General features: G+C 33.7%; 1 protein-coding gene across 2 annotated transcripts in view; it reads right to left on the bottom strand.

The window, feature by feature from the left end:
* LOC118189222 (alkaline phosphatase, tissue-nonspecific isozyme-like) overlaps positions 1-25,082 on the bottom strand; it is a 237,469-nt gene that overhangs the window by 67,054 nt on the left and 145,333 nt on the right. For both annotated transcript variants that reach the window (XM_085827457.1, XM_085827456.1), the window contains exons 2-4: positions 15,413-15,639; positions 4,135-4,309; positions 1,810-1,985 (exon numbers count right to left, since the gene is read on the bottom strand). In XM_085827457.1, coding sequence (XP_085683583.1) covers positions 1,810-1,985; positions 4,135-4,309; positions 15,413-15,613 — 552 coding nt within the window. In that variant the 5' untranslated portion in view covers positions 15,614-15,639. The remainder of the gene's footprint in view (positions 1-1,809; positions 1,986-4,134; positions 4,310-15,412; positions 15,640-25,082) is intronic.

Raw genomic sequence — 25,082 nt, 5'->3', positions numbered from 1 at the left:
AACGTGTATACGATCCAGTTTCCCTTAAAATGTCCTCCACGAAGGCATCCCTCCCTTAAGGCAGATAGCCCTCGAGTGCTTTGCCGTAATCTAATAAACCAAACAAAACCAAACCAAAAAAAAACAAAATTAATGGTCATTAAATAACTCAGCTTCTTCCTTTTTTCATCATTTTTTACTTTAAAGTCAAAATTAAATGAACAAACTTAAAAATTAAAAAAAAAAAAATTGTGTTGGCTGGGCTGCCTCCTCTCTCAATTTTATACGAATTTTTTTATGAGAAATTTTTATTTAGAACTGGACGAATGAAATTGAAAATGTATGAAGATTATTTAATTACAAAGAATGTTTTTGAAAAATTTAATATTCATTTAATACATCCTTCCAATAGATTTTGTTTTGTTTTTGATAAATGTAATCCAACTGTTGATGTGTTTGATATTTATACAGATGGTTCTGGGGTTGGAGGGAGCGTAGGAGCTGCCTTTGTTGTTTTTTACTATGGAACTGTGGTGGATTATAGAATGTTCAAGTTGAACATATATAATTCAGTTTTCCACTCAGAAAGTGAAGCGTTCAAACAAGCCTTACAAACAACACCTTGTTTATACCCACGTCTGTAAATATTTACACCAACTGCCTGTCACTTCTCCATGCGCTCTCCCGCCCAGACAATTTCAATCCATTAATTGTCGAAATTAAGAGTCATTTAGAAACTTTGAGTTCATATTTAAATATTAAACTACACTGGGTTAAAGCCCATATAGGCTTTATTGGTAATGAGAGAGCCGACAGCCTGGCCAAGCAGGCGGTCTCAAATGTCAGTGCAATGGATATTCAAGTAACAGATTCGAAGAGAATTGCAATTCGAAGAATGAAAAAATTTTACGTTAACAAATGGAAAATACAGTGGTTCTCTTCACCTAAAAGCAAAGAATTAATGGAACTAATTAAAATCACAAATAAAATGAAATGTATGAACAATATTGATGTTAATAAGGTTTTAACTGGACATGGTAGGTTTCCGTTCTATTTCAACCGATTTAATCTGCAGGAAAATAAATTATGTAACAGTTGTCAGGTTGATGGTGATACTAGGCATTTCGTGGTTGATTGTAGTTTAACAGCCCCTATTACACAGATTTTTAAAATTACTGATTTTAACGTAAGTGTCATTAATTTTAAATATTTTAAATCACATGCTCTAATGAAGCTTATGAATGAAAATAGGGCGCTGGTAGGAATCTTCTTTAAAATTGAATTTTGTACTTATATGGGTTTTAGATATCTATGCTGTTCTATGTTGTGAATTTGTGTTTATTGATTTTTGTTTGTTTGTTTGTTGATCTGAATTTGTGTTAGGTGTGCTTACTTATTTTCGATTTAGTTTTTTTTGTTTGTTGTTTGAGGGTGGCGGGGTTACTGGCTGCCCTCGTTTGTGGAGATACGGGCCCCTTCTTTTGAGCTATGGGATACTCGTGTCCAGGTGGGCTGAAGGGAGCCTCCAATTCTTACAGCCCCCTTAAGACTTTGAGGAGGAACTTTAAGTTCCTTTAGTCTTAGGAACTTTAGTTCCTTTAAGTCTTAAAGCAGTCTGAAACATTATATTGTTTAGAAGTGAAATGCACAAGCGTCAATTTTAATAGCAACTACGCTATCAAACTGGCTGCTTGCAGTTTTATTGTTAGACCGCAAAACTAACTTCAAGTTAAGACTTTTTTAATCAATCAAGCAGAAACTTAGGCTGCTGACCTTTGCTTAATTTTATATAAATTACTTCTCAAAATAATCGAAGATTAAAACTATTACCTTCAGATCTCTTCCAGGTAAATCTTCTACCAGTTGCCTTGCTAAATCTTTGCAACGGGTTGCATTCTTTGGCATTTTGGAATCAGTCTCCCAATCTCGGTGAGGACTATGTCCATACAACGCTGCCGGTGTTGCGTGGGTGACTCGTGTAGTGGTAACCAAACCTGTATCCTTACCTAAATTTAAAAAAAAAAAAGTTTAAGAGAACGGTACTATTCGGTTTTGAGGGCCGTAAAAAATCGCCAAACTATTGTTGATGCCAGTGCTGCCAAAAATAATTGTGGCAACCCTAACGCAAGAAAGGAAGTATAATACTAGTAAATAACTATCTAAAATTGATGTTTCAATTTAGATGAAAAGCTAATTTCACATAATACTTTTTTATTATTATAATTTATATAAAAAAGGCTAAATATGACTGAATGGAAGTATAAGAGTAAATAACTACATATTTCAGATCATTATTATAATTTATATAAAATTTGCTAAACATAACTGAATGGATGCGTGCATCGCTATTTCGCTACCGAGTTATCGCTAAAGCATAGTTTCATCTCGTTGGTTGTTCAAACATAATTTTCTATAATGAATGATGCCTTTTCTTTGAAAAAAATCTCTGCAGAATCGCTCACTTATTTGTTTGCCGCTTTTTACAAGGGTAAAAACAATTGGATTTTTGTCAGTTTTCTTTTTAAGTGAAAATAGGTCGATGTGTACATAGTGCGCAGTGCCATTTTTGTGCAATTCTGGGATTTTTGTTTTTAAGTGACAACAGATCGATGTGTACATGGATACCGAGTATGTGCAATTCTTAAAAACGCGTCAAGCAGTGGGTGATTCTGCCCTTTACCCAAAATTCTATCGCGTACTTTTCGTCATGGGCAATTCCCAAATTGTTAAATCCATAGGATATCAAAAAAGGATTTAAAATCAAAAAAAGGATTTAAAAATTAAACTAGTATTTCAATGGCGTCTTAAGAAATATAGAACTATACAAACTTACGCAATCTGAAATCAGCGCGTACGCTAGATTTGGCGCGGTGTTAAATGGGTGCGTTTGCTAGATTTGGCGCTTTTGCGAATAAATTTTCGCTGCAATTTTTTACGGTCCTCAAAACGGAATAGTACCAAGAGAACTGTTTAAGAAATATAGCAATAAAAGGTTTCTGACTTTCTATCCAAATATTATCCTAAATAATAGCAATAGATGGGTGTAAAGCGTAAATAAATTAAACATTTCATTAGCAGCCTACAAACAATGCTACTGAATTACAACAACATGTAATTATCATTTTGATTGTATATGCCAACGTTATTGACAAGCCAAGATGCCGCTTTAAGAATCCTTTTCATTTTGAGAAAAATCGCTCTCGTAGAAAATAGTAATTTAATGCAGAAGTTACCTTATATATATATACGGCTTAAGTGTTTGTTGGTTGCTTTTGTAACTGTAAATCGTTTTATTCCCCGCGCAGTGCAGCGCGTGACGAATATTATCAGAAAGCTATGCCGGAAAAATTAAAAATACAAGAGCACGTGCATTTAAGGTTTAATAAATAAATTTAACATCTAGTATATATAATAGAATTCGGAAATATGCAACCGGCAAAAACTGGCAACGATGAAAAAACAAATAAAATGAAATAAATAAATATCTTTATTATATGTTATATATATATATATATATATATATAAATGTCTGTTTGTCGTCGATAGTTTATTGGTTGCTTGCGTAACTGTACTAGCCAATGGGGTCAAGCTGCCACGGCACAGGGTTGTCGTTTCAATTGAGTCAACCTGATAATAATCCGGATGCCCAAGATTCAGACTAGCGAGCGGAACAACAACAAAACTTGCGCTGGCTAGGGAAAACACGCTGCGAAAAACTTACAGATTCACTCCTTTAAATACGCACTTCACTTAACTTTAAATTTACATCCTGGCGAGAGAATGTGAGGGGAAGTTGAGAAGTTCAGTAAAGGTATCAATCTTCAAATAAATTTGTTATGCAAAATAAGGGAAACCTTACAATATAAGATCTAAAATCCTTCAGCTTCTGAAACGTTTTGATAAATATTTAATGAGCAAAATTTACATTTTTCATTATGTTAGGAAAAAAGAAAGAAAGAAAGAAAATCAGGCCAGCCTGCCGCTTTCAGATCGTGCATTCCATTCGCATGCATTTGTGACCATTGACTTGCAGCTCATACGTGTAGAAAATAAATGATGAAATATTGAGCATACTTTTATTACTTGCAAAGCCAAAGCCAAGAAGAAATACACAGATCAGGCTTTGGGAATCAGAAATTTAAAGATACTACGTACCCGCTTCTTGTGCCCAATCGAGAATGGAGGTAAGTTCATTTCCGAAGAGAGAATCGCAATCATTCACCTTCGCTCTTGCAGACACACCTATAGTTGCCGAGTTCGTTTTCGTTCCGGTGAAGAGGGCTGTGGCGGTAGATGCAGAATCTGGAACTTGATGACTCACGCTGTACGTCTGGAATACAATAATCCACATATTATCCCAGAAAAAGATACAAGAAGAGTATATTCATAAGTATATTTACAATAGCCTCACAGTTTGTCTTCACAATGAGAGTTCAAAAGGCAGTCACTTTAGTTCTCACAAACAGAAATAAATAGTATTTTAAGGGCATGTGGTATGCTCTTTAGAATTGTGATTAGAATTTCGTTCCCGAGAGCTTGGAATCCCATTTTATTCGTTTCCCCGGATGTCTACTTTCTCCTTTCCTTTATTTTAAATTTTTACTCCCTTGTACGAAGTAAATAGGAAGTATTATAATTGCGAAAAGTTTCAGGCAGCATATTTCAACAAAAATATTCATTTTGACCGCTTTCGAATGCAATTTAACGATGTTTTTGCGTAATATCAGTACGTAGGGACAGAATAAAAGACTCTTTTTCTCCCCCCCAAAAAAAAATCTGAAATGTTTCAGATTTTAAATTACGTCCAAAGGGGCGTTTTTTTAACATTTTGTGTGTTACCTTTCTTTAGTAAATATCATGTTCCTCGCACTTAAACCATAAGATCCAGTGCAACAGCAATATCGCAAAATAGTTTTAAAACGAGCATATCTTTAGAATTTCCGATACAGAGACTCACGCGCTGGAGATAAAAATGTTTTTTCTGCACAACGTTGCCATTGCTCGCTTTCAAATCCTTGAGTTTGTTAATCAAAAATTCGTCAAAGTTTTAAAAAATAGGAAATCGATCATAAAACAAATTTCAAATTTCAAATTTGGTCTTCCACATGCTCATATTCGTTGGAGGATTACGTTATTCAAAATTCGATGACTCTATGTACCGTTATTTTATGACAATGTGAGAAATATACAGACATTTACGCAGATTTTCATTATTTAATTTCTTCAAATATAATGCAGGACTCTTAACATTTTATGGCAACAGTTTGAAAAGTGAACTGACATTTATGAGTCCGACGCAAAATGCCAAAACGAAACTAATAGTCCTTCGGGATTCAAATCCCTTTGGACTAAAAAAATATAAAACTGCTTTAAAATGAATTCTGAAGAGAATTTTTCGTGGTGTCTGTACGAACGTATGTAAGTATCTCGCATAACTCAAAAACGAGTAGCCTCAGAACGTTGAAACTTTGTATATAGGACTACTATAACATGCAGATGTGCACCTCGTATTTTGGTTGCAATCGGCCACGCCAAACGTATATAAATATAGTTATATATATATCCACTCTGTTACCCGGCTCAGTGATCTCAGTTTCTTTACTCAGTTTTTTATGTTTGTAAATTCACTTGCTAAAGTTTTGTTCATAAGTACTGTGTTCACACAGATGTAACCATTTTTAATATCTATGTTTTGTAACACTAATCAATGTGCCCTATGAGTGGATTTCGTGTGGCTCTAACATGAGTCAGCTTTAGATAAGGGTGGACGTGGCGCTAAACCAATTAACCATAATGGTAAAGGGGTGGTGCCCACGTCCTCCGTCACTAAACTAAACTATGTTTGTAAATTGTACAGTTTTGCTTTAAAAATTATTGAATTATGTTGTTCTTGTCTTCCGGTTAAGGTTTTTATGCCTTTAGTAAATCTGTATGCAATATTTTTAGAATTATAAAAAATTTTAAATTTGTTTAAGTACCGCTAAGCCTAATAATTTTTTTGATGGTGGCCATTGCTTGTTTACATTTGCAATAGCAGAGTAATGGATTTGTTGCCAATCTAGAGAAACGTAGCTTCGCAACGACAAAGATAACGCCTTCATTTATTATTGCGAACTAAATCATGCTTAATCCTTTCTGGAATTTTTTCGAGGAAATAAGTGTTTAAGATTTACTTCGTAATTTTTAATACAGATATTTTGAGTTTTTATGTGTTTTTGCCTTGTCGCGAAGTGAGAATTGAATTAATTGAATGAGAAATACTCAATCGTCTGTGAAAAACTGTTTCTTTTTTGTTTTGTTTGCTTAATTTCTTTTATACATCGTTCTAGCGTTATTAAAGTATTTGAATAGAACATGTGGCAACGATTAGATAATTCTTTAAAGGATATAAATTTTGTGCATTCTGAGTTATAATATGAAAGAAATATAATACTGTTAAGTGAACCTAGCGCCAGAGTGTCACTATGGTAAACAAATAGAGTGAATTTTAAAGAAAGCATTTATTCTATTGTGGTTTATGCGCTGTCGGCGAAGTATATTTAATTCAATCCAATAAGTTTAAACGAAATGCAAGAAAAAATGCGTATAATTTAATATTCCGTACAAGGAAGCTATGTGGTGTACACATCAGATTTTTTATTTCCTATTTCGTAGAGTATTGCCATTGCTCGCGTTTATATCGTTGAGATTGTTAATCAAAAATTCGTTAAAGATTTACAAAATATGAACTCCATAATAAAACAAATTTCAAATATGGGCTTCCAGATGCCCATATTCGGGTGGAAACATACGTTATTCAAAATTGGATGGCTCTAGGTACCGTTGCTTTTTATCACAATGCGAGAAACATGCATAGATTCATACAAATTCTCCATTATTTAGTTTCTTTAATTATAATACAGGGCGATAATATTGGGTTGCAACATTATGAAAAGTGAATCGCCCAGATGGTATAGTGGTTAGGGGAGCGGACTGCGGACAAAGGAGAGGACATGGATGCAACTGTCCGTTCTTTCATACGAGGCAAAGATGGCCCCCTATTAGGTGTCTCCATAATAAAGTGAAATCCCTTAGAAGGCATGGATGTTTGTAAATGTATAGTGTCCGTGCAACATGGGGGCACTCTAAATATACGGCGAGCCGAAAGTCCTCTCGAGAAGTTAGTGGTAGGGGAAGAGGGAAGATCCTTGGACCCGTCCCCTGGGATTCTCTTCATCAAAATTGGGGGCAGAACTGAGTTAAATCGCACTGTCACCTGTAGGTGCTCAAGGCTGTTGCCAACAACAGGCATAAACTTGTGCTCCTTGCCACGAGAAATTTCGTGGATTTGGGCTGACTAGGACAAACAAGTGAACATTAGCAACAACAACTACAGGGTGTTTATAAAGTCTCGGACCCATTTTGATGTTTAATAACTCATAAAATAATAAAGATAGATTAAAATTAATAACATAAATGGTTAGATAGACTCTAAAGGTTTCGTGACCCTTGTCAATGAACTTCCACGTGTGCCCCCCTTCGTCGCACGGAGAATATCAAGTCGATATTCAATTTCACGCCAGGTACCGGCAAGCATGTCGGCATCCACAGAGGCTATTGCGGTTGTAATTCTGGCTCTTAGGTCATCCATGTTCGACACTCTCTTCCTGTAAACGTTGTCCTTTACAAATCCCCAAAGGAAAAAACCCATAACATTGCAATAGTTGCCAAAAAAAAAAAAAAAAAAAAAAAAAAAAAAAAAAGAGAGAGAGAGAAACGCAATTAATAAGCAGACGATATTTAGAAAAGTACAGATACTTAGACTGGAAAATGAAATTATCTAAAATTTAACCACACCCGCAAACGATATTTACAAAAGTAAAGATATTCAAACCTGAAAAGGAAAATATATAAGTTATTCCATCCATAAATGCCATAAGTTTGTTTATATCTTCATTATTTTATGAGTTATTAAACAAAATGGGTCCGGGACTTTATAAACACCCTGTATTACTTAACTTGCAGAAGAAAAAAAATGTAATTTACGTAACGTTGTTTACAACGTTTATGAAATCACTGTTTGATCAAATACATTATAAGTGTCATTTTAATTTGAGTATTACACTTTCTTTTGAATGCAAAGTATTGTTTCATTTTAAGTTATTTACAAGATTAAGTACCAGAACTCAGAAACATTAATTTGATTAAAGATACAAAATTTTGTAAACGGTATTCCTTGCTGAACAACGGTAGTTAATTTTATTTTATTTCCCTACGTATTGTGTTTTATTCATGTTAAGTCATTTTCAGTGTAAATAATAACTAATTGATGATTGATCTGAATTCAGGCTGATCTTCGTGATCAGGGCAGGAGTCATTTAGGGAATGGAAAGCAAAAATTACGTAGAAATTTAAAAAAAAAGTTTCCTCCTCTTTGGTAAGCTTATATTAAGAAGTCGGTTATAAACTTAGAGATAATTATTGAAGAAATAAATTTATTACCCAGGGCATGAGATTATCTGACACTTTAATCACGTTTAAGTTTAAAAAGAGCTCTAATTAAGTGATCTTGTGCACGTTTTTTCGAAAAGTCAGAAAAGGTTAATTAAGAAATTGGAGAATTACATTATGAGGCTTCACGAAGATGATAAATTGGTCATAAAAATCGAACTTTACACATGAAAGTTTATTACTTTGCCTGTGCAAGAATACTTCGGAAGTCCAAAGAAGTTTCTTCAGGAGAATGCAAAAACGGAATTTTAATTAATGGAATGGTGTATTTAAATTTTTGGTGTATTTAAATTACGGCAAAGCACACTAGGGCTATCTGCCTATGGGGAGGGATGCCTTCGTGGAGGACGTTCTAAGGGTAACTGGCTCGTATACACGTTACACATGGGGAAAACCACGAAAACGCCCATTCAGCCAGCCCGTTCGCGGGATTCGAACCTCGGACCGAACTACCAGTGTTCAGCGACTTTACCGCTCGCCCGCTGGTGCGCTAATTAATGGAATGATAAAAGACGAATAATTTCTGACAAAAATAATAATCTGTAAATTAATTTATAGACTACTGATGATTTAGAGATGTATTCTTTGCTTTTTTAACCTTTGTAGCGACATTTGTATTATTACTTCTTTGTACGAAGTAAAAAAAAAACATTGTAATAGCCAAAAATTTCGAGTATCATATTTCAACGGAAATATACATTTTCACCCCTCCTTAATCCATTTAAACAATTTTTTTTATGTCAAGTCTACACGTACGCGCAAAATAAAGGATACATTTTTCCAAATCGTATCGTAAAGTGGATTTAAAATAGGGATTTTTTTTCATGATGTCTGTGCGTGCGTGTGTGTGTATATCTCGCAAAACTCAAAAGCGATTAGATGCAGAAAGTTGAAATTTTGTACATGGGATTGCTGTAACATCTAGTTGTGCACCTCCCTTTTTTTTACTGCAATCGGAAATAATAATAAGTTTACCAAATATTATCATTAAGTTTAATCGAAGCTGAATTCAGTAAACGGCTACAAATACATTTCCCTTTTTTTATACTTGGATCGCATGGCAAATCCTACATTTCGACGAGAAAACATGAGTTTAAGATTTTCGTACGCTATGTTGAACGCAGTTCGTAACAGTTGAATTACAGACAATTTTTTCTTTTAACAAAGCTTTCGTTTTCTTTAATTAATCACGAGTTTCTATCAATATTAAGTTCTTACTACAAAGAGCACTGATCATGAGGATTCTCATGAATTCTTTTTTTAGCGTTAGCATGTAGAGACATTAGGTTAATTGGAAGCAGAAAAGATGAAAAATATGCAACCGCCTTCGCCGGGAATCGAACCACGGGCCTCTGGAATACCGGCCCAGCGTGCTACCGTTACACCACGAAGGCACGCTAGGGAAGTGGGAGAAATACCTTATATACTCCCCTTTTTAAAGGGCGACTAGGGTTTTCGGGGACCTAGTACGCAAATCCTGGGTTCGGAGAATCATCATCCACAACCCTTTTATTTCGGGCGCCACTTGCAGAGTCATTAGGTTAATTGGAAGCAGAAAAGATGAAAAATATGCAACCGCCTTCGCCGGGAATCGAACCACGGACCTCTGGGATACCGGCCCAGCATGTTACCGTTACGCCACGAAGGCACGCTAGGGAAGTGGGAGAAATACTTTATATACTCCCTTTTTTAAAGGGCAACTAGGGTTTTAGGGGACCTAGTCGACAAATCCTGGGTTCGGAGAATCATCATCCACAACCCTTTTAGTTTGGGCGCCACTTGTAGAGTCATTAGGTTAATTGGAAGCAGAAAAGATGAAAAATATGCAACCGCCTTCGCCGGGAATCGAACCACGGAACTCTGGGATACCGGCCCAGCGTGCTACCGTTACACCACGAAGGCACGCTAGGGAAGTGGGAGAAATACATTATATACTCCCTTTTTTAAAGGGCGACTAGGGTTTTAGGGGACCTAGTCGACAAATCCTGGGTTCGGAGAATCATCATAGTTTAGTTACATCATAATTAGTTTGGGCGCCACTTGTAGAGTCATTAGGTTAATTGGAAGCAGAAAAGATGAAAAATATGCAACCGCCTTCGCCGGGAATCGAACCACGGAACTCTGGGATACCGGCCCAGCGTGCTACCGTTATACCACGAAGGCACGCTAGGGAAGTGGGAGAAATACCTTATAAGCACAGAAGAGCTATTAATTTCGTTTTGGCATTTTCTGGCGTTTCACTATACACGGCGGTTCACTTTTCAAATTGTTGCCACGAAGAACTATCGCCCTTTATTATATTTAAAGAAATTAAATAATGAAGAATCTGCATAAATATATGTACGTTTCACGCATTGGGATAAAATAACGGTACCTAGAGCCATCCAATTCTGAATAACGTAATCCTCCGCCCGAATATGGGCATCTGGAACCCCAAATTTGGAATTTGTATTATTCAAAATTTGTTTTATAAAATATGTATTATTTCATATTTTCTAAAACTTTAAAGAATTTTTGACTAACAAACTCAACGATTTCAAAGCCAGCAATGGCAACACTGTACGAAAAAAAATATCTTAAGCGCGCGAGACTACGTATCGGAAATTCTAAAGATATGCTGTTGTTAAATTATTTTGTGATATTTCAGTTGAATTGAATTTTATGGTTTATGGGCGAAGAACATGATATTTAACAAATAAAGGTAACACACAAAATGTTAAAAAAACGCCTCTTTGGGCGTAATATATGATCTGTAAATCTTTCAGATTTTTTTTTAAATGGCCGAAACATGCCAGTCCCGTGAATTCTTTTGTATTATGGTTCGAACCGGGCGGAAGAATCCATTAATTTTTCGCTCTAGTCCATTTTGATAATGCCTAGTTTCAGTTAATTCCCATCCTAGTGTAGAGTTGTAATATTTTATATCTCAATCCTTTCAGCGCGTTTCTGAGCAAATTCCATTTTACTGCGTCTGTAGGCTCGACAGACAACCTTGAAGCAAAACCGGAGATTTTCCTTTCAAATGTTACTATAGCGATGTGAAAGTTGACGCGAATTCTTTCTGGAGATAAAGATGCGGTATATTATTGTCATAGAAACGATAGAGATATATTTAGGTATAGCTCAAGTGACAGTAAGATTGATATAGAGCTACGCTTTCGAAGAATTCCAGTACAGCTGTACACCAGTTTTGATTTTGATTCAGATGATGACTCAAAAATGTAAGCTATTTTGGGGAAACATAGATATAGAGTCTAATATATCTAATTTAAAATATTTTGAAAATAATCCCAGAATTAGAAATTAGTTTGATAACACTGAAAAAAATTCATGACTTTTTGAAACTAATTTATTATAAAGACATTTTTACTTTCTTGCGCGAAGTAAAGGTAGTATTGTTATAACGAAACTTTTCAGATCTCATATTTTAAAGAAAATATCCATTTTGACCGCTATCGAATGCAATTTAACGATGTTGTTGCGTCATATCTCCACGTAAGGACAAAATAAAAGCCTCTTTTTTCCGAAACGGGTTGCAAAAAGGATTTAAAAAGGATTCAAAAGAGACTTTTTGCGACGTCTGTACGTACGTACTTACGTATGTATGTATGTATCACGCATAACTGAAACACAAGTAGCCCCAGAACGTTGACATTTTGTATATAGGACTGCTATAACATGTAGTTGTGCACCTCCCTTTTTGGTTAATTTTGTATATAGGACTGCTATAAGGTGTAGTTGACCCTTCCCAGTCTGCCGCACCAAAAGTATATATATGTAATAATAAAATTCCATAGTCAAGAATACACTTAAAATTCTAACTGTATGTTCTTTTCATTTTTAATGGCAACGTTCTCTTATTTACAAGTACGTGGAATTAAATTCACAGCCCCGTAGTCAAGTTGTTTTTCCCCGCCTTTTCTACACGTACAGTTATAGGATGTTCTGGAAATATTTAAAGCGAACTGGATTGGCTGACGTCATTTCTTGGAAGCTCCGCCTTTCCAGAGGCTATAAAAGGACTCGCAAAAGAATATCGGGGGCTTTTTCTTAAATGTCACGATGCAGTAAACTTCATACAAAAAGTTATTAGTAATTCTTTTTATTTACTCCGGATATCTGATTTTGTAACTGCTATTTCTCCTGAATAATAATAAATTGATCCTGTTTTTTTTTAAAACTTATCGTCTGATAATATAAGCTATGACTAAAGCTGGTACATCACATATATATACACCCAGTCTGTTACTCGGCAGCGTGAGCTTAGTGTTTTTGTTCGTAAATTGTGCATTTTTTGCTTTAAAAATGATTGAATTATGTTGTTCTTATCTTCCGTTTAAGGTTTTTATGCCTGTAGTTAATCTGCATGCAGTAGTTGTAGAATTATCAAGAATTTAAAAGTTGTTTAGGTGCGGCAAAGTCTAATTGTTTTACCATAGCACCCATATTTGTTTACATTTGAAATTTAGCAGAATAGTGCATTAAGTCAGTTTTTGCACCTTCAGTGTCTTTCTGCCGAGTGGGCCAAAGTAAACTTTTCGTTTTTGTGCATCGAAAAATCTGCCTTCTTGTCTGCTGGCCGAATTACTTATTTTTGTGCAGAAACTCTAATTTTAATTGTAAAAATTGCTTTTAATTGTTGTAACTGTATTTCGTGTTTTATATTTTTCTATATTTTTCAATTTTAATAAAGATATTTTGAGGTTTTATGTATTTTTTTCCTTGTCGCGAAGTGAGAACTGAATTACTTGAATGAGAAATATATCTCTAACGAAATTCGGGGAAATATGTTTAAAATGAAATGCGGGAAAAAAGGACTATAATTTAATATTGCGTACAAGGAAGTCATGTTCTGTACACATCAGATTTTTATATTTTATTTTAAAGGGTGGGAAAACTAAAAATAATTCCTCATGTTCTAATGTAAAATACTAAGGCACTGTAACAAAAAAAGGTATGTTTCAATTCCGTATATAATGTGTTAAAATCTTCAGTCTATGCCGTACCTTTTACAACATGCATATGTAAAATTAAGAAGTCATTCAAAAACATGGTAAAATAACAGTTCCAAGTTAATTAACATTTGTAGTCTTTTTTTTTCTAATGACAACTAGTCGACTTTTAGGAAGTTATTTTTACGTAATAAATTACGCAGTATAACAGTTATGCTGTGTATATAACTTACAAGACGGATTTTCTTGCAGATTCAACTCAGATGGTTAGAATTTTATTTTCATTGCTTATTATAAAAGAAAGTGAGCTTTAATTGGCATGAAGAAAGTAAGCTTTAATTAAAATTTAAGAATTGATTAAGAAAGTAAGCGGTGCTACTTTGGTAGACGGTTGCACGGATTTTTGGCGATTTACGTTGGCGCAATTGTTGGCGCGTTTTTTACAATCGTCAGCCATCTTGAAAAACGCTGTTTTTACGCATAGTAAAAAAGTATTCGAAACTTAAAAAAAAATAAATATCGTTAAAAGTAATGGATTAATTTTTTGTTGAAAATGTCGTTTTTTAAGATGGCAGGCAAGTGTAAATAAATACATTTACTATGAGTATAAAATACTAAAGTAAGGCTATTATTACTTTCATATAGCAAAAAAGAGAATAAAAACACCGCTATAAAAACATTGTGCCAACATTTAATTAGATTAAAATAGTACTGAAATTGAATATGGAATTAAAAACCATTCTACCAACATTTAAAAGAATTAGAATATTATTAAATTCAAATAATTTAAAATACGTTATATAAAATATAATTAATATTAGAACATATGTGACAATAATTATCTCAGCAATTTTTGAAAATAGTGTATTAATTTTTTTAACAAAGATTGAAGTATACAATTATAAAATAAAAGAAAAATATGTACTTCCATTTTTTTGAGTATTTTAACCTCTTGTTTATTGATAAGTACCACAAAAAAAATCGAAATCATAATCGAATTGGCTCTTTTAACCATCTTCATCTGTTATCCACATATCTCGCACTTCATTGAAGAAGCAATTAGCAAGGTTTCCTCCAAAAATTTAAAATAAATTTCCTCTGAGCTATTAACAATTTATAAATAAATCTTTGATTAGGAAAGACAGATTGGCCAAAATAAAGTCTCAAAGGACAATTTTTTTATTCCAATACCAATAATTCTTGGTAATTACCAATAACAACATTCATTTTCCAAATGGAGATATCCATTCCATTTGAAATCTGAGGAATTCGAAGAGACGAATAATAAAATTTAAAAATGGCGCGGTAATGCACAAATATTCAGTAACCAATCAGGGAGCTGATTACATCACGCATAGAATTAAAATTATTTAAATAATCATTCATAATAAAATCATTTTTAAAACAAATGCAAAATTAAATTGTATTTTAATATTTAACAGCCATAAATAATGTTTAAAACATTAGATTAAATTTATAGATATTAATAAAACGAATTACTTTTTAAGTAAGATGACGTCATAGATTACATCATCCACAACATAAAATTATATAAAATATTATAAACAACAAAATTTTTATTTCAAATAAAATGTAAAATTTAATTGATTTTTAATATTTAGAAGCCATAAATAATATTTAAAACACGAAAGTTATGCATAATAAAACGCAATATTTTTTAATAAAATGACAACAAAGTATCGGTTACCATAAATAACTTATCCAGAAATGGGTTTACCATAAGTTGTATTACTCGCCAAAAGAAAAATCGCCAAAAAATCGCAAAAATCCGTGCAACCGTCTACCAACGTAGCACCAAATAAGCTTTAATTGCATTTAATTTAAGAAAGTAAGCTTTACTTGCGTAAAGAAAGTAAGCTTTAATTGACATAAACGTCGCAATGATAAAAATACTTGATACTAAGATATCATTTCAAAGCAAATTAGACTATAAACCTAAACCTCTTTAAGAAATTAAACATAGTACTTACCTTGGACAGAGCGACATGAGGAAACTTTTCGAAACTGAGTTGGCTGTCCTCCCCCGGTCTACCTTCTTTTTGGCCTTGATACACTCTGGCAGACATAACATTGGTCAGCCCCATCCCATCCCCTACGAAGATGATTATATTTTTGGCTATCCGAGTGTTCGGTATCACACGAAGGGCATCCTGTAGATCTTCTTGTCCCATTTCGAACCAAAATGTCGGAGATTCTTCTAAAAACAGAAAAGGACATAATATGAAAACTGTCCTATTAAAGAAAGAACTTTAAGAAAAAAATATGATATTTTTAATCATTAAACTATTAAAGAACATACTTTTATTTTTTACTTCCTTGTACGAAGTAAAACGGAAGTATTGTAATCGCGAAAAGTTTCAGGCAGCATATTTCAACGAAAATATCCATTTTGACCGTTATCGAATGCAATTTAACGATGTTTTTGCGTGATATCTGTACGTAATGACAGAAAAAAATACTCTTTTCCTCCAAAAAAATTATAAAACTGCTTTAAAATGAATTCTGAAGATAATTTTTTGTGGCCTCTGTACGAACATATGTACGTACTTACGTATCTCGCATAACTCAAAAACGAGTAGCCTCAGAATGTTGAAATTTTGTATATAGGACTACTATAACATGTAGATGTGCACCTCGTATTTTGGTTGCAATCGGCCGCACCAAACGTATATAAATATATTTATATATATATCCACTCTGTTACCCGGCTCAGTTTTACTCTTATATGTTTGTAAATTGTACATTTTTTGTTTTAAAAATGATTGAATTATGTTGTTCTTATCTTCTGGTTAAGGTTTTTATGCCTTTAGTAAATCTGTATGCAATATTTTTAGAATTATCAACAATTTTAAAGTTGTTAAAGTGCCGCTAATCCTAATAATTTTTTTGATGTCGGCCATTGCTTGTTTACATTTGAAAGTTGACAAAATAGTGGATTTGTTGCCAATCTAGAGAAAGTAAGCTTCGTAACAACAAAGATAACGCCTTCATTTATTATTGCGAATTAAATTATGCTTAATCCTTTCTGGAATTTTTTTCGAGGAAATAAGTGTTTAAGATTTACTTCGTAATTTTTAATACAGATATTTTGAGTTTTTATGTATTTTTGCCTTGTCGCGCAGGGAGAACTGAATTAATCGAATGAGAAATACTCAAACGTCTGTGAAAAACTGTTTCTTTTTTTGTTTTGTTGGCTTAATTTTATTTTATGCATTGTTCTAGCTTTATTATAGTATTTGAATAGAACATGTGGCAACGATTCGATAATTCTTTAAATGATAAAAATTTTGTGCATTCTGAGTTATAACATGAACGAAAATACTGTTAAGTGAACCTAGCGCGAGACTGTCGCTTTGGTAGACAAATAAAGTGAATTTTAAAGAATGCATTTATTCTATTGTGGTTTATGCGCTTTCGGCGAAGTAAATTTAATTCAATCCAATAAGTTTAAATGAAATGCAAGAAAAAATGCGTATAATTTAATATTCCGTACAAGGAAGTCATGTGGTGTACACATCAGATTTTGTTTCACTGTAAATGCATCATTTTGACTGAGTTTTCTTAAATACGATATAAAATAAATAAGATTAAAAAGAAACTAAAGAAACATTTTCTGTCCTATGTGATAAATTTAAATATTGCAAACAAGCATGCTAATAATGGCAAGCGAAGGGCGTTTTCCAGACTTATATTTATGAAAATTCATAATCAAGTACGAAGAAGGTTCAGAATGAACAGCAAATGAACATATTACAGAAATAGATGCTGGAAACGGGATAAATCATAGGGAATACTATCAAACACGGAATTAATATATCTAATAAAAAGCAAGACTTACCAAGATCCTTGAAATCTGGCTAGTTAAAATACGGAAGTAGAAGTGTAGCATACCGTTTATTATGCGGTTATGTTAATAAAATTCCACATTAATTACAAGTAACGAAAACTGTAGCCAAAATAATAATAAAAAAAATCAGAAATGTTTCAGATTTGAAATTACGTTCAAAGGGCCGTTTGTTTAACGTTTTGTGTGTTACCTTTATTTATTAAATATTGTTACGAATTTGGTATTTAAATAATTAACGTTAGTTGAATTGTAAATTAAATGGTTTTATTTCTCCCGCAGTGCAGCGCGTGACGAATATTAAAAGAAAGCTAAGCCGGAAAATTGAAAATACAAGAGCGCGTGCATTTAACATTTAATAAATATCTCTTTTTGATTTCGAGAAAGTACTAGAAAATTCTCCCGCGCAATTTTAAAATCTTATACAAGGGGGAAAACCTCTCAGTTCGTTGTAGTTACTTAGTTTGTTGTTGTTTAGAAAACTGCTCTTGTTGACTGTAGAGAATTCGCGGATTAGCTTTCTTCAGCTGTTTTTGAATTAAGTTCTCTTGAACGTTTGAGTAGTTAGAAGATAACTACTGTGATATATTGTGATACTGCACGATTATTTGAGGACATTTAATCATATTTGTTGTGATAATATTAAATTTTTGTTCATTTTTCATCGGACTTGTTCATTCATTTCGTAACGAACCGTATGTACGCAACAATATCATTTTCTTTGCACTTAAACCATAAAATTTAGTTCAATAGCAATGTCGCAAAATAATTTTAAAATGAGCCTATCTTTAGAATTTCCGACACATAGTTCGACGCGCTGGTTTTAAAAACGTTTCCCCCCCCGTAGAGTGTCACAATTGCTCGCTTTTAAATCGTTGAGTTTGCTACTCAAATATTCGTTCAAGTTTTACAAAATATGAAATCGATAATAAAACAAATTCCAAATTTCGAATTTGGGATTTTAGATGCCCATATTCGCAGTAGGATGACGTCATTCAAAATTGGATGGCTGTAGATACCGTTGTTTTATCACAATGCGAGAAATACACATACATTTATGCAGATTTTTTTTTATTCAATTTCTTCAAATATAATGCAGGACTCTAACATTTTGTGGCAACAGTTTGAAAAGTGAACTGACATTTGTATGAGTCCGACGCAAAATGCCAAAACGAAAGTATAGTCCTTCGGGGACTCAAACCCTTTTGGACTAATAATTATGAAACAAATATGGGTATTCTCACAAGAGATTACCTATCACCCGGGAACCAAGATAAAAACCAAAGATCTAATATTGCGGTATTTAGACCACACGCAAAGCAATAGTACATAAATAAATAAATGCAATGAAATTATACGTACTTACATTTATTACATTATCAGATTATGGTATTGTTACGTTATTTTCTTCCTTCACGTTCGTACGGGGTTCGTAGATTTGGAGTGAATAACGACGACACTTGATGAACTATCGAAACACACTTTATTTCGCCAATATTAATCAGGAGAGCTCCAATAACACTTTTTACAGTCGTCGGAGATCTACTATAAACACGCTGGAGCAATCAGCGGTACAGCCTTCACACTGTCTGGCAATAACGGTGGAGACAGCTTCACTGCGAAGCACCCGAGTACAGCTGCCAACTCTGTTTGGTTGTTCTCGGAACTCCACGTACTCTCGAGACTCTTCACACGATGATCTCGACGATACACAAGAGTATAGCTCTCGACTCAGCAGAGTCTAAGACAAAACTCGACGATGCAGTAATTTGCGATGCTCTAAAAGAGTCTCTCGATGCACTCGACGACCACCTCGGCGCTAGACTTCGAGACACTCTCTCAATGACTGACTATCAGCTCGCTAGACGAGGCACACACACTAACTGACTGCGGACCAGCAGGGCTTATATAGCTTTTGGCTTGTGTTTGAGAACATTCTGGTCAAAAACACGCTGGAGCAATCAGCGGTACAGCACTGTCAGGCAATAACGGTGGAGACAGCTTCCTGCAAATCACCCGACTCTGCTTTCCAGAGTATAGCTCCCGACTCTGCTTGGTCGTTCTAGGAACTCCACGTACTCTTGAGACTCTCCACGCTACAACTCACGATGCACTCGAGGACACACGAGCACAGCTCCCGACTCTTCGGTTCAGTCGTTCCCGGAGCTCAACACGCTCTCTCGACGATGCACTAACCGCAATACACCAACAGACTCCTTCGAGGCACTCGACGACCCACTCGGCACTCGCTGCCCGGCTGTCAATTCGATCGACTCCGCAGGGATTGACTCGCTAGACAAGACACCAACTCGATGCTAACTAACTCGCCCTCTCGATAAAGCACATTCACTGACTGCGGACCAGCAGGCTTTATATAGCTTTCGGTTTGTGTTGGAGAACAATCTGGTCCAAACCGGTAAGAATTCATTCCAGAAGGTTCTCCAACCGTCCATGGTATATCGCCAATTTTCTCGCTAATTGGGCGATTTCTCGCCAAATGTGGCAACCCTAAAATTGCTCTGCGGGGAAGCCATCTCACCGCGACTGTACATTTCGTAACAGTATTATTATACAATATTAAAGATAGGGTGTTTTGTTGTCGCTCTGATGAGGACCTACCATAGCTCTCGATTATCGTTATTGTAAACACATTAAAAAAGCTATTCAAGGGATCCTACTAGGTGTGAGTCAACTGGACGGTCCAATTTCATATTTGTTAATAATTTACCCTTTTACTATTACATTCAGATGTAAAACAACACTGGTAGTCTTCAGTGCTTTTCATTCACACAAATGCTGGCCTGAAGTTTCTCAACACGGCCAGAAAATTTGCCCCTATTGTTGACAGATCCCTACCACAATTCAGCAAGGCAACGAGTCAGCATGGCCGATGTTGTTCTTCTTAACCATCAAACATTTATTTAAGATGAGCCCAGATGCATTCTATCATCTGAGTGTTGACACCACAGCAATGTCATACAGTCTGGTGTTTTGATGTAAGGTGGATGTATCACATGATTCGTAGTCATAACCAAGGCAAATACAGCGTAGATCGCCTGTTGCTACAAGTAGGCGATCTATGCTGTATTTGCCTTGGTTACGCTGGGGTATTTGCCGGGGGTAGCACAAATGATACATTCGTTTTGAAAAGGCTATATATTCAAAAGTATTTTACGTACACACGTGAAAGATACATGAAAAGAACCACAAACTCACCATGTTATTCACCCTCTACAAATATTCAGTATGTGCCCGTTTGGTGACACGACACCTGGACCTCTCAAATACTCGACGAGTGTGCTACCATTAGACCACAAAGTCACGCCGGAAGAATTGAAAAATACCTTATAAATACTCGATTTATTTTATGTAAAATATTCTACTTTGTTAGTGAAATTACTGATTTTAGTGATCGCTCTTCTATATTCATATTATGATCTCTGTCGAGGTAAGTAGTAACCGTTTTAGAAAACAATATTATAACTATCAGAACTTTTAATTATTTTAAATTATCTCAGAAGTATTGACCAGTTTTACACATGATTGTCTTAAAGGGGATGGCAGCTGAGAGACGATATACTGTATATGAAATAAAAATACTGAGTGGATATTTTCTCATTGTGTTTGGATGAATTATTCCAAATTTACAAAGGGCATCACAACTTCTTGTATCACATAAAACGATACTCTAGATCTAGAATACACTTTACTAAATAGACATTTTGAAGTAAATGTTTACCCCAAAGGGGCAATTTACCCAGAAGGGCTATGAATTGCGTTTTGGCATTTTGAGTAGATTCACTATAAACGGAGAATCACTTTTTAAATTATTGCCACCAAATCCTAGAGCCTTGCATTATATTGAAAGAAATTAAATAACGAAGAATCTCCATAAATGTATGTATATTTCTCGCATTGCGATAAAAACTACCGTACCTAGAGCAATCCAATTCTGAATAACCTACTTCTCCACCCGAATATGTACATCTGGAAGCCCAAATTTGGAATTTGTTTAATTACCTATTTTATATTTTGAAAAGCATTTGAGTTTTTGATTAACAAACACAATGATTTCAAAGCGAGCAATGGCAACATTGTACGAAAAAAAAAAACACTTTTATCTCCAGCGACAATGAATTCGAAATTCTAAAGATACGCTCATTTTAAAATTATTTTGTGGTATTGCTGTTGAATCGAATTTTTATGGTTTCAGTGCAAAAAACATGATATTTGATAAATAATTGATTGCAAAAAACGTAAAAAAAAATCTCTTTGGGCATAATATACAATCTGAAAGCTTTCAGATTTTTAGTCCAAAGGGGCTTTGTTCCTGAAGGACTATTGTTTTCGTTTTGCGATTTTGCGTTGGTTCCCTATAAATGTCCGTTTCACTTTTCAAACGGTTGCCACCAAATGTTAGAGTCCTGTTTTATATTTGAAAAAATTAAATAATGAAAAATCTGCATAAATGTATGTCTATTTCTCGCACTCGCATTGTGATAAAACAACGGTACATAGAGCCATCGAATTTTGAATGACATAATCCTCTGTGTTCCATCATTGGAGTTGCTTCATATCGCTAAAGAAGTATCACAGTCTTAAACAGTTTGGTAATCTGTTTGGTAAACAGGAGATCACGAGTTCGAATCTCGTCGGTGCCTCCAAAATAATTAAGACTGTGATACTTCTTTGGCGATATGAAGCAACTCCAATCATGGAACACAGCAATAACTTTTATTTAACATTCAATAAATGGCGACATACAAACAAGAAGAGAAAACATATTCTAACATTAAAAAATAAATTACATTCTTCGTGCGAGAGTCGCACGAGGCACTCGAGTCTGGTTTCAAATATTGCCATTCACAAATACCTTAATGTTCATCTATTTAAATTATTTAAACTACAAGATTTTAATATTATTTAAAGCTGTTACACCTCCTACGAATATGAGCATGTGGAAGCCCAAATTTGAAATTTGGAATTTGTTTTATTATGGATTTCATATTTTGTAAAACGTTAACGAATTTTTGATTAACAAACTCAAGGATTTCAAAGCGAGCCATGGCAACGTAGTACAGAAAAAACATTTTTTATCTCCACCGCGTGCGTGAGTCTCTGTATCGGAAATTCTAAAGATAGGCTCATTTTAAAACTATTTTGCGATATTGCTGTTGAACTGAATTTTATGGTTTAAGTGCGAAGAACGTGATATTTAATAAATAAATGTAACACACAAAATATTAAAAAAAACGCCGCTTTGGACGTAATTTAAGATCTGAAACCTTTTATATTTTTTTTTTCTCTCTTTTGTGAATTAATTTTGCTATGCTGTGATTGTAAAAGAAATGCAATCCTTTATAACTGCAGCAATAGCAACATAACACAGGATATGTTACATATGATAAATAAGGCAAGTATTTTGCTTACCAGCCGCAAATACAAGCAATTTACATACGAGCAATTTTCACTTCGTCCTTTCAGTTTAGCCACTGGTGGGGAAAAAAAAAAAAAAAAAAAAAAACATTTCAAGAGAGCAACCAACCACTAGAAAAAGATCGTAATGGGAATTAAATTGATTTCAGGAAACATTGACATCAGCGAATGGCTCCAGGCAAAAAGGGAAAGAAATGTGTTAAAGTATGTACTATAATTAAGAGCAACATTTCCGATGAGTATAGGGAACTATACATTTCTGTAAGTTTTATTGTTTACTTGCTGAGTATGTGACCTTTCAGGTATTATTAAAGTAAAATTTAGTATTATTTTCCTTTACTTGAGTACATTCTTAGTTGCTAAAATCGAAAACCTGCCCAGTAGGTAAATTGATGACTTCTCGTGTGTTAGATGACTTTCGTGTGGTGCACCATAATGTGTTTCAGTGCTTAAATCACCTGATGAGTTCATCTGAAGCAAAGCTACTGGATATCATTTGCATATAAATTCAGCTTCAGGCGATGAAAACTTCTTTTGAAAGTAAAAGCGAGATTCGAATAAACAGTTTTGTTGCATTTTTTCTTTCTTTTTATTCAGCTTGATATTTTAATATGATAAAAAGAGGAAAGCGTTTGTTCGGGATAACTGTGGGACATTCTAAGAGATTTAAGGGGTATTAGAAACCCCTATACCGAAAATGCTAAATTGGCCATTTTCGATGTACACTGCTCAAAAAAAAAAAAAAAAAGGGACAGTGCTATATCTCCCGTTCTACTGGGCCGATTCACAAAATTCAAACTGCGTTTTTCATGTCTCGAATGCGCGACTTAGGATATATATTACATATATATATAGCGCTATTCTAACATAGGTATTTTGACACAAAATCGGACTTTTTCTGAAATAACATACCAATTTTTTTCCATATTTCGATTCTACGACTCAAATTATACCAGAATACCAAGTTTTGTAAAAATCGTACGAGTAGTTTTTAAAATATAAGCTCTCAAAATTTTAGCTCCTCAATGTTAATTGAATTTGGCAAATATTTATTAATATCTCTTTTTTTATTAAACTTTTTTGATTTTTTCTCTCACATTTCGAAATTTAGGTTCATTCCAAATAAACTTTACCCATTTTTTTGTGTTTTATTTTTTAAATTTTTATTTTTAAATAATTTTTATAAATTTTTCGAAAAAAATTTTGAATTATAAACTATAAAATTTTTATCATCATCTTAAAGTAGGTGTATTTTTAAGCATATCTACAAAAAATTAGACTTTTTTATTCAAAATTTCTAAGATATACACGAATTTACATATTTTCGCGTTTTGAAATTTAGCATCTTTTTTTTTTGAACGATAATAATGCCAAATGTGGTCTATGTATTTTTGTTACAGTGAATTGCCACAGCTATTTTTAACCTTAAATTTCAAGTAAAATTTTACGGAGAATTAATTATATAACATTTTTTCCCTCAATGATGCGTAATAAATATTTATTAATAATATATGAAAAGCTATTTTTTTTTAAATTATAGATGATATTATTAAAATTTTTAACTATTTTTTTTAATTTCTTTCTATCTTAAAAAAATAAATAAATAAATAAATAAAAGTAAATTTTTGTAAGAGTAAATTTTTACCTTCGGCGTTTTATCGTCTGCTACCTCACCTCGTTTAAATCAAATTGTCTAAAACTGAGAACTTTCGTTTGATGTTTATTTGAATTTTATGACATTAACTGCATAACTTATTTCTAAACAAACTGTTGCTTTTGAAGTGGCTGAAAGTGCGGCTGATACTAGCATCCATATTTTTAAAGCACAGTATATTTTTATAAAAACATAAGATTTAGAATAATCGTTTTTATAAAAGTCAAATTATGATATAAACATGCAACCCTCTAGAGACTCAATTAATGGAAGTTCAATGGCTATGCAGAAATGATCTGCAGCTACTTAATGGCTGGATAAGTCAGCAGATTCCGTGGACAAGTAAGAATAATTATATAAACGACACCCAACATTCTGAATTCAATTAACAACGAGAATACGATGTTTATTAAATGAATTCAAGAAGTTTTAAAACATTAAAAAATCAACTCATTTTTTATCCTAAAATGTATTTTTGTGCGTAGCGTATTTTCATTATTCTAATTTAAAATTCTAATAATTCTTAAAATTCTAATTTAGAATGTAATTGTCAAGAACTGATTCCTAATCATCAGTAATATAATAAGTAATTATTACGGTTATTAATATATCCTTCTTATAAAGTAATTGCAAATATTTCAAAAAACTTTCTATCTGAATGCAAATATGTTTCTGCGCAAATATTTTTAGTTTTATATTAATCAAG

Source organism: Stegodyphus dumicola, chromosome 12, assembly GCF_044657685.1.
Source record: "Stegodyphus dumicola isolate Sdum_Otavi_A_Nest chromosome 12, ASM4465768v1".
Classification (NCBI taxonomy): Eukaryota; Metazoa; Arthropoda; class Arachnida; order Araneae; family Eresidae; genus Stegodyphus; species Stegodyphus dumicola.
The sequence above is the reverse complement of the archived record's forward strand: the minus strand, read 5'-3'. Positions and strand labels throughout refer to the sequence as shown.